This window comes from Ptychodera flava, chromosome 8, assembly GCF_041260155.1.
Source record: "Ptychodera flava strain L36383 chromosome 8, AS_Pfla_20210202, whole genome shotgun sequence".
NCBI lineage: Eukaryota > Metazoa > Hemichordata > Enteropneusta > Ptychoderidae > Ptychodera > Ptychodera flava.
Genome location: NC_091935.1, coordinates 31,963,612 through 31,978,691, shown reverse-complemented (window position 1 = coordinate 31,978,691; position 15,080 = coordinate 31,963,612). Strand labels below are relative to the sequence as shown.

The 15,080-nt window shown below is 36.1% G+C and overlaps 1 protein-coding gene across 1 annotated transcript; it reads right to left on the bottom strand.

Annotated features, from left to right (window-relative positions):
• Positions 1-3,869: 3,869 nt before the first annotated feature.
• LOC139139086 (BTB/POZ domain-containing protein 19-like) lies at positions 3,870-14,784 on the bottom strand. The gene is made up of 6 exons (XM_070707854.1): positions 14,581-14,784; positions 13,909-14,128; positions 12,055-12,237; positions 11,445-11,576; positions 7,452-7,577; positions 3,870-7,004 (listed from the first exon to the last, which is right to left on the bottom strand). Exons 1-6 carry the CDS (start codon positions 14,661-14,663, stop codon positions 6,873-6,875), a joined length of 876 nt encoding a protein of 291 aa, XP_070563955.1. The 5' UTR covers positions 14,664-14,784; the 3' UTR covers positions 3,870-6,872.
• Between the last annotated feature and the right edge of the window lie 296 nt (positions 14,785-15,080).

Here is a 15,080-nt window from a genome sequence, read left to right as displayed (position 1 = left end):
CAAAGGTTACACGACTAGACTAGCCCATTAAACATGGGGGTGTACGTGAATTAAAATTGGGCGGGGCCGCAGGTTGGGATTACGCAGGGAACGCGAACTTCAGCTTCAGGACGGGGTGGGAGGCATAACGAAATACATGAAGAGATCTGGCCAAGGGTTAGTCAGTTAATAATAAGTTTGCTCATTAACATTATCAAGAAAACTGTGATGTTCATACGGTGAATCTTTTCTTCCACAATTTGTTATTCTGACCTTGCTCCTGAAATTATCAAAACAGAATTGGCCAAAACCATAATGGTTCCTCCCTGTTTCAGCTTCAACATAATATGCCATGCCCTGTTACTATATTTTCAAAGCTTTTGAGTGTCGCCACCAAGTGATACTGTGTCTAGATTGAATTAATAATACCAAAGTCAAAGTAGTAGAGTAGTTGAATGTCTCTAAAACATACTTTTGCATAAAACTAAAGTATTAAAGTCGTCTATTTTAAAGAAATAATGAACAATATACGAAATACACACATGATGTTATCATGAAAGCTATCCAGCATTGAAATATAAAAAAAGGTTCTAATTTAGTTCATAATAATTGCTGCAGTTCACCATGAACTGAAAGCTATATCATCAAAAATGTTCACTTAATTTTGAAAAGTCTTTCTGAAATACTGCCTTGTACAGTTGAAACATGTGAACTCAAAAGTTGTGTTTGCCCCCCCCCCCCCCCTCTCTCTCTCTCTCTCTCTCTCTCTCTCTCTCCAAAAAAAAATTGATTTATTCATTGTGACAGTCCTCTTTTAAGGTAGAATGTACCTCGGGGACAGATATTTGGACTCACAAACTTTGCCGATTCATTTCTGATTTACCACTTGTGGGGATTCAATTGAAAGCACTCGGGTAAGAAAAATTTTTAGTGTGAAATTCAAACATTTCATTTTTCTCCATAGAGCTAACACGGGGATGGCAGCCAGTTTGAATTTCAAATATCAGTAAATCTTGGGTAATTTGTTTCTCCAGTAATAAAATTTGTGCAGTGACCCCCGATTTTTATTCTTGATTTTGAAAGACAATAGTTGAAAGATTCCTTGAGGCAAGTTTGAGCAAAAGTTTAAGTCTTTCACTTTCGAGGCGCATACTATGTACATGTCAGAATATCATATAAATGATGCATACCATTTGCAAAGAATTAAAATGGATTTCATTGTTCAAAAGGCTCACTCTGCCCTACTAACATCAAGAATGCAATGTCATAGATCGAGAATATGACGGCAATGTTGCTCTATATTAGAAGGATCCGTGTGTCAACAAATGATAGAATGATGGCTGTTCCAAAGCATAGAATATATAAACACTTTAAAGATAAGTTAAAGGGTGGTGGTCGTCGGTGCAACTTTCTTGTTTACAAACATTGTATTTCATACACTATAATTAGATGCATCATGTCAACATAGCTGCAACATTTAAATGTTACAATGTACATTAAGACAAACATGTTTTAACTTTCATCAATCGCCAACATAGCTTGGTTACAGTGTTTATATCGCTCATAGGGGTCCCTAGCGACCTTTAGGCGCCGTTCCGACGACCATCACCCTTTGATCAGTACTGCAATCTACAAAGTTCATAACTAATTGATCAATATTTAACCAAAAAAAGTTGAGACTATATTTCACAAAAAATGGCACATCAGACATTGCAATATCACATTATTATTTAAGTAAAATAAACTACGACTGGGTTTTAACTCACTGTTTACTCAGAGGCTGTTCTTGTACCAATACCTGTATGAATGTCTCTGTGTCTACCCGTTAATGCTAGCCAGATATCTCAAGAATAGCTAATAAGAGTAATATCAAAACTGGCACACATTTTGTTCAGTATGTGGGAAGAGTTGACTAGTTTTGGTGGTGGATCTTGCATGCATGATTAATTCTAATTTGCATAATTAATTATGCAGAAGTGAGATATTCTCAGAATGATCTCAGAATGATCAAGTCTTTCTACAGACACGGATTGTACTAACTTCAATATTACTGTTTTCTAAGTCATTTAAGGTGGCATTGCACGTGACAAACACTTTTTTCAAAGCAACGTTTCTTATCAAAGATGACATGAAAACCCCCTCATATACTATATATTTTCAAAAAGCAGAGAATCTAAAGTTTAGTATGGTAGCAATAGTCTACTCGAAGGATGAAGGAGTACATAGATGGTGTAGAAAACCTCAAGTTTGGTATTGATGATAAACAATAATTTAGGTCAAAAATGTTATGCTTCTGTATGAAAGTTAATACCTCATACTGAAGTACATGTTGAAAAAATTCACAATTTTGTTTTGCATTGTCTATTCTCATTTCTAAATGGCAGGATTGAAAGATTGACATTCAAAAGAAGTAATTAAAATCATGATGGGCAAATCATTCATATTCAAAATGTAAAAACTTCATTGCCAAACACAATAATTCTTTTGTTATATGGTATTTAAAGAACACTACGTGAAAATGTCATCAAATTTGACCCTGCCGAGTGGAACTATTTTCGAAATGATGAAAACGGGAGAAAAATAAAGCTAGGAAATCTGATTTGCATAAATTTTGCATAAATTTACACTTCTTTCTCACTCAACTTACAACTGCTTGCCATGCTAAAAGGTGAACTCAACCAACAATTTAATCTGTGGTTAGCAATTTAATGAACATTCAATGATTCCTCGCAAAAAGTGATTTGGAACAAAATACACTGTGTTGTGTGCAACGCCACCTTTAACTAATTTGCATACCTGACAAACTTTCACAATTGAGAAAGATAATATCTGTAAGAACTTGACCAATGTTGAAGAATATTTCTCCAAAGTTTGAAGATACGGTAATAGATACGACAACAGTGAAATTCGACCAGTAGTTTTGATGTCAGCTAATTGCAAATTTGCATATTTGAAAATATTTCCATATGGAACTATGGTATGTAACAATAGTGACTGTAAGAAATTTGATGAATCTAATGGTCCATACATTGCTTATAAACACCATTTGATTGAATTGAAAAGACATAATGCAGTTCCATGTCAGGTGATTGGTAATTTACGTATTTAACAAACATTTGAAATTTGTTTTTATTCTTGGAATGGCTGTTATATTTGCTTGACAGAATAGTTCATTCTATTAGATTATGAATAACAGTATATTATGAATCTTTCACAATTATCAATCATGCTGATTATATTTATTAATTACTTTGCAGCAACAGCTTCTTAAGTAGAATGAAAGAAAAAGTTCTCAAAGCAAAACTCTAGGATTGTTTTCATCCTGCAATCAAGTATAATTGGCACAACATCAGAAGCCTGAGTGTGCCCTCATCTAATAACATTTCTGAACTTTTTGAATCGATTCAGGAATTTCTGAATAACATCTTTAAGTCAGCCTTAGACACTGAATGTAATATCCAATGATTAAGAGAAGATTCTCAGGTCACTGATGACAGAAATTTCACTCACAGAGGATTCAATCAGAAGCAATGGTGGACATCTTGGAAAAGTTGAGTCTGGTTAAGTTGATTTTCATCCATTTTAGTCACCCTATCCTCTGCCAATGTTTTTTTGTTGACTGTTGATGAATCATTATAAATATGACAAAATAAAAATCTCTATCAGTTTTCACTCTTATGTAGGACCGGACATCAATACCCTCCGTTTAGTAGCAGCAACAATAGCGTGCCCAGAGTTCATTGTTGTCATAGTGACGTATCATAATTTTCTTCCATCACTGTCTTTTGGATCTTGATGCTGCCTGAAACAGTTGAAAAGATTTTTCCAGCAACATCTATGAGACACATATCCAATGAAGATTTCAAAAAAGCTCACCAACACTTCATTAATCCATGTTAAAATAATTTATTTCATTTAAAAGTTGAATTAGCTATGAAATTCAGTATCGAGCTCCTTCTTTGTGTAAATCACTATTTGCACAATTACAAAATCAAATGGCACATTGTGAATCAATATACATATATACAATAAATATGCACCTACATCAGATAAATGATTATTTTATTATTAAAACCTTTTGTGCAAACATTGTAAGTCATGTAAGTACTATATTTTCTTTAATAAATCTGCTGTGCGAGCTTGAAATATAAATTTGTGATGCAATGCTGAGAACTGTTGATGCGTCTGACCTTGATAAAGCTATTCAAGTACTTTCTAAATGTACATACAAAATTTATCTGTCTCTATCTGAGATTAAATACATTGAAGACTTTGTTTTGTTTGTTTGGCTTTTGCTTTCATACAACAAACACAGTCTGTGTCCTTTTACACGGAACGCGGAAAATGTTTGGGTAAAAAAAGATCTTTGAAGTACATTTTCATCAAAAAGCAAAAATGACCTTGGAATGAAAACGTGATGATGGGAAAGTCATGTTGAGCATGATAAATACTTCTGTAGTGTCAATGACCTGAGTTATCTGTGTCAATGTCTTGCTGAATTTATCTTGCATCATACAGGCTCACTTGTCCTATTTCATCTTTAAGAAATTATTCGGAAGAGTCTACTGAATATTTATGAAATAAGAACATCATTAATAAAGTAACCAATCAACAGGGTTGTTTGTTTCTCATAAAATTATGTTTGCAAAATTAATAAATTTACAGTTGTTGCATTCAAATATCCTGTAAAACATATCTGAAGCATGCTAGATTTTGAAAGGAATATGGCTATATGGCATAATTTGTTATGGTAAGGGATCTCAACATAACCAAACTATGCCTATATAATTGCCTTTTGAGCCTAGGATGGCATATGTCCTGGTACATTTATGATGGGTTACAAGCTTTCTTTGCTGACCATGGTGGATGTACTTGTCTACCTGATGTACACTGATAAACCCATGTGCAGGGCAATCTCACTTTGCAAAAGACCAGTATTTTAATAAGTTCTTGTCTTTGGTTTTCTACTTTCCATATGATGTTGAAGATCATACAACATCATCTGAAGCAAAATGTTAGAAAATATCTTTTTTTTTTCAAACGTTCAGCAAAGGACATTGGCATGACAATATCAGTGAAATTATCATTGACATTTTGCTTGCGCTATGTGTTTACTTGTTGTGTGAAATCAGCTGACATATTGCTGATGTCCACCCTGGCCGATTGCAGAGAGCAATACAGGTTGCAACACAGTTATCATTTGATTATCAGTACTGTGACCTTGCAGGCACCAGTATACTACAGTCTGGGAGCCTAATTAGATTGCATGAGGTTGGTAATAGCTGTGAAAGGATCTTGTAATCTAATCTGTAATCAGCAGCTCACAACCATATGCAGGAACCTAAGCACACAAAAGTGTAACAGAGTCTGCCATGGCCTGTCAAAACATCACTAAACAAACTATCATGGGGCTCACTATTAGAAAACAATCTACCCTCAGGTCATGTGACCAGAGCCTGGGATATGTTTCAGACATTAATATTCATGAGCTATTGATCAATATTTTAACACTGGTGATAAGGATGGGCATCTGTAATATGCCCTACACACGTGTATCTTCATTGCAAGGATGACTATAATAAAGTGATAACTACCATTTCACCAGATGTACTACTAATTGAGTATACAAATTTCCTAGTCTATTAAACCTGCCATTTCTCTCATTGTGTGCCTGTCTGATCTCTTCTCAGGATCTCTTAACATCACACCATACATGTATTCTACACTGAGCGGATGTCAAACATTATTCTCTTAGGTGTGGCTCAGGGAGCATGCTAAGGCAGTCAGGTACTGTAAGATCGATAATAGGCAACAGGTTACAAAGGCCATGTTTCTTGATGGACTGGTCAATATTATCTCACCACTTCCTTAATTTTGAATACACACATATTGACAAATGACAGCTCTCAGCCAATATGCTATCATATTGAAATTTATCTTCAAGAATTACTGATAATCAAAGAAAGGTATGGTATCACACTGAAAATTTGATTTTCATGATATACAGCATCGTAGTATTTGCTCTATATAAAATTGAGCTCAGTGAAAAAACCTTGATCAAATGGAATTGCAAGGCCTACGCTCTTTGTATGCTAATATTGAATAGGCCATCATATTATCACATGACAATGGACTGATTCTGTTGCCTTATTGTCAACAAACACTTAATCTTGGGATACATAATGATGAAAACACGGTATGCAAGCTGCAGACTGCCAGATTGCTGGAGTGATATTGATCAAATCAAATAACCGGAGTCTGCTGAATATGCCTTATATCTGTACTCTTCTACATGACTGACAGTAATAGTTGCTGCACATATAGATATGCATAAAGAATAAGAATATCGGTTCTCAGCATTATGCAATGAGAGATTACGATATATCTTTTACATTAGTAGCTGTACCCTGTGAGGGGAAATTTCAGTCCTGTATGTATAGGTGATTAACTGGTTTGCTTCAGTGTTCTGCAGAGAGATTCTTTCTTTTCTGAGGGGCTGTACACCCTTAGCAATTCTCAAAGAGTGTGTTTGTTACTAGGGTTCATGGACTCAGTCTTTGAAAGTCTAGGGAGGGAGTTCTGCATTATTGAAACGGATCGGTCTGAGTATACTAGTATGTGACATCTCATTTGTGATCAGGTTTTGTCAAGCTAATGCTTCCTTGATGCAAGTCTTTCCAACCACAAAAGTTTCACTGAACATTCCTGCGGTGTATTGCCAAACTGCCACAGTGCATGATGATTCTGGTTGCTTTCTCCATATGGTGTGCACTGTGTCTGGAATATCCTCTATATATACAGTATATGGTGGGTTTGCAGTCACTGTGCTTACAAAGTGTCAAAGACCGTCAAAATGAAAACAGACAACTTGTGTTCCATAAGGTCTAAGAGATTCAGTCATCCCATTCCATCATACCGTTGTGTGTATCCCTGGATGAGGTTCCCCTTCTGAGCTTGGTTTGTGGGTTTCCTTCCTCGCCTTGTCTTAATGCATGGTACTTCCAGGCAAAGGATATCATCGATACCTGCAATGTAAACATTTTTGAATGATGACTACCGGTAACAAATGATATGTTTTTTCAACTAGTGACCAGAGCAGGAAGAGGTTCATTGTGTGGCGGAAGGACCACCCGTTGAAAAAAGTGCCAGGAATCCACCGAACTTTCAAAAGAAAGATGGAGGCGAAATTTCATATACGGTATATCATCAGCAAATTATTCAGACAGAGTGCAACTTTTCTGAAATAATCAAGTAACTACATTATACCAGCCCAGTTTTGGACTGGTATAATGTACTTCATTGATTATTTCAGAAAAGTTGATTATATAAAAATATAGTGGAATGCCACACAATATGACAAACCATCACTTGAACGGGGATGGTACACACAAGAAACTACTAACAGGTCAAAACGAGATCACAGCAAAGCCAGGTCGCAAGTACATTGTAACAGTGAACATAAAGATACTTACAGGTACGAAAGGTTCCTTCTTGTTATTTTGTTCAATTTTCTTGATTTCTTCTGCTGACAACAAAGGAATTCTGACATGGGTAATGACGTTTTCCGCCACCGGCTCAATCTTCCTGCCCAACACAACCTGGAAAGAGGAAGGATGAAAGGGGGATATTTAACTGAGGTGTCATATACTGCACTCACACCTTGCAGTGGGCAGAGTATATTTAATATGAAATCGCTGCCGTATTTCAAAGTCTGCAATAAAACCAGATTTACTATTGAAAAAAATATTTTTCTGCTCCAAGTCTTGAAATCATGATTTCAAGTTATACATAGACTGTACGATAATGAGATGACACTTGCATGGAAGGTATCATCTCTGTAAAGGACAACATAGACCAGTTTTGTCAAAATTCACTTTGAACAGAAATATCACAAGCAGAAACCAGTTTCATTCTCTACCAAAAAAAGTCAGGCACACTTCCCTGACATTGAAAGCTAAAAGCCATCAGGTGGAAGTACTTACATTTTGTTTTTATGTATTTCAACACATGAACACTCCATTTTCAAAGGAGAACTTGTTTTTTTAATAGATAGAATGTAAAACTTTTTGAGCCTGTAATAGGCGAAACCAACTGCCTATTACATTATATTGTCTGGTCATGGCAGCTAGCCCTCTTGAGGTTTAATTTCTCTATTCTATCAAAAAAAGGGCAGTATTTCCTACAAAGATGTTGCCACTGCAGTAAGAACTACCATAAGTAATGAGTTTTTGATGAGCCCCATTAAAATGAACAATTTTCCTTTCTTCTTTTCCTTGTCCTTAAATCAGCATATTAAAGTTTGATTTTCATTTCAGAAGCACGGGTGTATCAACTAGTGTATTTGACATCACATCCTGTACTTCCAACTTTGCACCCACCGCCCACTCTCCTTGTGCTATTTTCACATGTTACTCAACACTTCTTCTGGAGATTCAAAACCATAACTTAAAGTTAAACAGCAACAGTCTGATTTCTCAACCCATTCATCATAAAACTTCTGCATATACCTTTCTTCTCTCATGGAAAATTTGGCCGTTTTAACAGCCACAGGGTGAAGATTGCCACTTTGAGAACTGTAGTTTGATCTTGGTATTTTATCATGGAATAAGATGATGTCATATTTAAGTCAAACACTGATGTTGTAAAACTGATAAATTTTATCAATTGACATTCTACACCAGGTAAAATTTGCAAGTAGATTAAAAATACTTTGCATCAAACCACTGTATACCGGTAGGTAACTCTCTCTGCATTTGTATCTGTCAATAAATGTATGTATTTGACAATGTTATTTATGCATAGTACCAAGTGCATCTAATGCTCTTGTTCTCACTACCGAGTGCAACTGTATCACTGAACTCATAATAGTTCAAATGACCTGCTGGAATTTTAGCGTATTACTTTGATTTCTCCAATAATACAGTTGAGTACTATAATCATCCACCATATAACACTGAAACAGTACCATGACTATAAGCTCAATAGTGGAACAATATCAGGCAATTCAATTTAGAATATAAATACCGAAAATGATTACTGCAAATACATAAACAGTAATAAGCAATGGAGCCCGGCCCCGAGGCAAATCTGAAAACTAATTTGAATACCTTATCTTTGCACTCAAACTCAACTTCACCTATGAGATGTCATATGCCTAGGAGTATTGTCAATCACTTTTATTATAAAACTCTGCCTTGTATTTGTGATCTTTACAAATGTCAAGTTACATGTTTTTTGAAAATGCTATATTTACCAATTACTTGTGTGACAGAGTCACTGACTTTATAAAGCAGTATTGTTTTTCCAACACAAACAAAAGTAATAAACTCAACTCCCCCTCCATCCCCATTTTTCCTCTGAAGGGATTAATTTTGGCACAGAAACAATATAGAGTTGATCAAAAAGTTTGTGGAGGATGGCTTCAGTACGTTAGAAAGATAGGGTAAATGGTTTGGGCACCAAGCGACATTTCAAACATCCACTGGAACCCAAGATTGTATGGGCAATCTAATTAACATTTAAAAACTTCCTGACATCAACAAAAACAGTGCTATACAATGCACCCTATAATTGTAACTTCATAAAAAAAATTCCAACTGAAAAACACACAAGCCAAGCAGACAATTATCTTCATCAGTACAGCATAGGACTGAAAGAATAATAAGTTTGTCAAGGATTACAGTTCCTTGGAAAATGGAAGTGACCTTATTTTGTCATTAGCAAGACTTCACATGACATAGATAAGAAAATTTTGAATGAACTTTCCTGATTTTTAAAAAAATTTCCTGCAGTCTATTTTTTTCCCTCCTTATGAAACTTGATCACCGCCGCCTAAAATTTGGCCTCTGAGTGTGGAACTGATACAACAGATGGTAATCTTTCAAATGATCCATTTCAGGAAGTATTCATGAACAACAGCAGGGTTCCACTTGTTTCTGAAATTCTAGTTTCTATCTCTTAAATGGGATATGACATTTAATTTTTAATGTACATTGTTCTTTCTCTCAATGCTTTATGATCGTTGAGCTGTAATATTTTTTATTAGAATTTGAGCTGTAACATTTTTTATTATAAAGGCTATTTTAATTTTTCACATGTAAACTTTAACAATGATCAAAGACATAGAGTGATTCTTTTTAGGACAGAAATTATGCAATCAAATTTTCATTTTGCTTTCATTTTTTTAAAGTGGAAGTCTTCAATCCCAGTGGCTTTCACATTAGTTCTTGTTGACATTGGTTACTACAAGGCATTAGTCTATTGCTTTCCTTTGAAAATTCTGTACTTAATCAATTTGCTTTCAGATAAAGCTGATGAACAACCTGGCCCTAAGGATGTATATGTATACACAGGACATTTTTGTGGCTTCATTCTCTGTGATATTTGACACACACACCAGTATATGTACTTTACATACTTTACAAAGAACTTGAAGGACATTTACCCATTATTTCCTTTGTTGTGATAATCAGCAAAGAGATGCATATCATTGTTTAAACCACAAATATACTCAATGTGGTAACTTGCATTAATTTATAACTTCTAACATATGATATAACTATATCACTAAATTTGTGATAGCAGGAAATTGTCACTCTCTTTGTCACTTGCTTAACTGGCAGTACGGTAGTTTCTTTCTGCAGCGTCATAAAGTTAGAGTAGAGTTCCATGAGAGATCATGCTGCATCATAGGACAGTTAGGTTAAAGCATGCACTTGTTATGTAGGTCATTTACCCCACACTCATCATGACCTGAGTTCAATTAGTCTAGAACATTCTCAAGGTCACTGCCCTTGATGACCTCACAACCTTGAATTCAATTAGTCATGTTTGGAATGTTCTGGAAAGTTGATTAGTTGTGTAAGGGAGATAATTTTAGAACAGTAATTAGCATGTCAATAAAAGTTCTAGATTGTTCTTATATGCCTTTATAAAAGGGACGTGCACAGCTTCCAGTCAGACTTTTGGGATCGTGTCTCTTGTGTGTTACTAAACTCCAGCAGTAGTCATTCTCAAGACTTTTCAAGACCTTCACTGTCAACGCTGGATTTATACTGTGGACTTTGTACAGCTTCAAGCCTGCAAGCCAAAGGACTGTTCATTCATCCGACTGACTGTTACAACTCTGAGACTGGAGCTTTGCCGTCCCAGCTGAGATAAGTAGTCTGTACACTTTTAAAGCTTGTACTCTATCCCTGACTTAGCAATTAGTTTTATTTTTGTAATAAATTTGGTTAAACATTAACTGCTGAGTTCACCCTTTTGTTCGTTTTCTCTACACGTAACACACTGTATAAAACTCAAAACGTGCCAGGATTAAAACAGAAATTGAGCTAGTATAGCCTGAAAAGGCAGGACTGTAAGATTGGCATCATCACATCTATATCAATATCAGCGTGCTGCGGCATGCACCTTCATAATCATACCATTTTGAGGCAAGACTAGCTATACCCATGTGTACTTACAGAATTGACAGTTGCCCATTCTTTGATGCAGGCCAGTATTTCCAGTTCATCTAATAATAATTTATCACTCTCTAAGACAACACACAAGGCTTCTTCGGACATCTCGTGGAATCCTTTGGTTTTGAACACGGTCTGAAAGGAACAATGTCATACTTCATTTAAACATATAAAATTCCCACTCTTAATTTGGGAAATGTTACCGACAGTGACCAATCATTGACTGAATATGAAGCTATCTGTCACTTGCCTTTCTACACATGAATATTCAGTGTCAGGGCTCTCATACAACATTTTGTCAATGATTAAGATGATGATCAATCTCATCAAAAGTTTGAGCAAGATTTTCCATGTGCCCTCTAACTTTCACGATTCTTTGGAGTTTTTGCAAAATTCTTTGAGTAAGCCCAATATCAGGACACTTAATTTTTAAAAACTTTTCTGAAGTCTGGGAGAATTTCTATGGTTATACATGCATGGGTGGCATATCAATTAAGCTGTGAACATGCTACTCATGTTTTCTGCAAGCATGCAAAGTAGAGTTGTACAACAGCATTTGCTTGGCCTCTCTTGAAAGTTAGCCAGAAATAAAAAGTTAACAATTATAGCTTACCTTTGTGTTATTTTCAATGAACCCTAAACAAGTTTCTCTGAGTTGATCTTGGCCATACGTGACTGCTGCTTGCATGGCTTCACATGCGTTGTTGACGGCCAGTGTGTCCACCAAATAGTCATTGCACAATCTTCTGAGTTCATCTAGGCCATATTCTATTGATGATGCTAGTACATCAATTGCCTGGAGGGAACAATAGGTGTGGAGTCTTGATTACATGAAGACTATTTGGATTTTGAAGATGGGGGGGGAGGGGAGGGTGTTTTCCCCTCAAACACGATGTGATATTATATCTCCCTCTTCCAGCCATACGGATGAAAATGTGGCATATCAGAAGAACGGTGGTTGCAATCTTCTTCATGTGTTACGAGTAATGCGTTTTGTTTTGAAGTCTCAGGGTGCCTCTCATAATAATCACTTGAAAACTACATGGTAGGGTATGCTAAATTGTGTATGACTTGATATCTAACCTTGTTAATTCAGTAAATTCTTGATCCAATTTGAATCTACAACGACTATGGTATTCACCTAGTGGTATTCACCTAGTAAAGATATTAGCAATCAAAACCGCTTGGCCAATGTGCAATAGAAAAAGAAATACCATAAAATTCATAATTTAAACAAACATTTCTCACTATACTTGTGCACCCATTCATTTCAGACAGAGTTTGGCTCAGTACCAAATTCAATGGTAATACGTTCCCTTTGTAATCAGAATATATAGTCCTTTAGCTGTGGGTCCACAGCTGTAGTGTTTTCGGACGGGATTTCTGCCTTTTACGTGCTGGTTTTGAATTTGGTGGCAGGGTTATTAACGTAAAAGTCAAAACCAGCAGGAAAAAGACAAAATCCCATCCGAAAACACCACAGCTATGGACCCACGGCTAGTCCTTGTGATTTAAGTTCTGATTGTGAGGGTATGTAGTTTTAAGGTGTCCACTGATATGGTATACATATAACTTCCATGGGTATGAAATTATGATTTATCGATGTCCCACAAACCTTATCAAAACCTTTGGTTTCACGTTCATCTATTCTGCACTGAGTTATTGGATGCTGCTAATACCAACAGCATTAGCACTGATACTGGCCACTTGACAAATTTCATTATTTTCTACTTTGCGACTCTCGCTTCCTTATTATAGGTTTTACTGTTGTATTAGGGCCTTAGATATGCATATGTTTTTTTTGGGGGGGGGGATATTTACAAAGTTGAACTTGGTTGGTCAAAAGGGCAACAGATGTCTTGTTGCTGATGTTGGTCACCCTAGCAACCATGAAATGGATCCTGAGTAAATGAAACTTTCTTTTCAAATGTCCTTTTATAAAAAAAACCATTCTGCACTCTCCTGTGACATTCAAAAAATGACAGTTTTCTTCTATGCCAGTCAGGAGATATAAATTTCAAAAAGGCAACACTTTCTTAAACCCTTCATCATCCCAAAACTAATGCATGGAGAGGCACCTCTTTAACTCCAAGGAACTTCCTATTTGTTTTTTTAAATGGCAGGGATGTAGAAAATAGCAGGCAGTCACCGGCTGTCGCCTAAAATTTGCCGGCTATAAAAATGAAGTTTCAGTAAAAAATCAGGATATTTTGCACAAACTTACTATGCACATACACTACTTGTAACCGCCTGTACTTTTATTTTTGCCACCTGTAACCAAAATTTTCTACATCCCCGAATGGATTGCAGTAGTGATTAGGTTACCTGAAAACACATTAAGTCCAAACAAAAAATGTACAAGAACATTAAGGAATTGTTTCAAATAAAAATCTAACTGATAAATAAATGAATAAATAAGTGTTCGTTTACCAGATGTGAAAACACTTCTGGTTGAATATGAACTTACAATTTTACTGTTTAGTGTCACACAGTTTGTGTAAATGAATTCTAGGACAGCTAGAAAGATTTCTGAGTCGACATCTGAAAGTACAAATGGCACTGTAGAATCTTCACCGGATGCTGCCTGGTCTGAAAACATCGCCCTGAACACCTCACACCTTGAGGACAAGATGCAGCGATGAGCATAAATTGTCCGCCTTGTTTCACCAATAACAAACTTGACATCACTGGAAATAGGTAACAACACAAACATTTGTTTGCAAAGTGGTAATACTGAAATCAGCGACTAAACAAATTGGAAAATGCTTCATAAAAGCTGTCATCTCAACATATGACATGATATTTTTTGTACGAGAGGGAATAACTACGGTAGTACTCCTATGTACCCCAGGCTCCTCATGAAATCTCATGGTGGCGCCGTAGCTATACGTATACGATCTATGCATGTCTGTTCAGGGGGGCTGAGGCGCACAGATTGGATTTGAGGTAATGTTTTGGATCGCTCATCTGATAAAAACGATGTCTTCACGGAGACGAAAAACTAAGTTAAGGGTATTTGTAGGCAAGTAGACCTAAAGTATGAAGGACGTTCAGTCCTGTTTTGGGTATTTTTTCCGATACACGTGAAACAAAAATAATAACTTTATAACGGTCTCCGTACGAAATTTTAACAGCCTACCTCATTTCTTTCTGGTTTATCAATTTTCTCATCTCTTTGGCAAACAGGGTTATGTCCCCTTTCATAAACTGTTCATTTGCCATGGTTCCCTGGTCCTAGGACTGCGAACACCAAAGAATAACTTCAACTTTGTCGATAGGAAGTTATTGCAGACGCCGGGCCTGCTTTGCTGACTATAGCAACGACTTCCGTAAACTAATGGTGGTAACCGCTGTTCCAACCATTTCCCTTACTCCCGGAGGTGGAGAATATTAAACAATGTGAAATAAGAATCTACGTAAACATAGTTATTGAACGGTTTGATAATTGTCATTAACACATTATAAAAATATCTGCACTTTACAAAAATATGACAAGAATACCACACATAAGAAATAAGATCTCAAAACGTTTTCAATTAAGTATGGGTACAATTCTTTGAAATAACTTCTTTCGCGCCTGCGCCTGGGCTTACATTGCAAACTCTAACCTTTGAATCTTTGACCTCAAAAGCAAGTTGA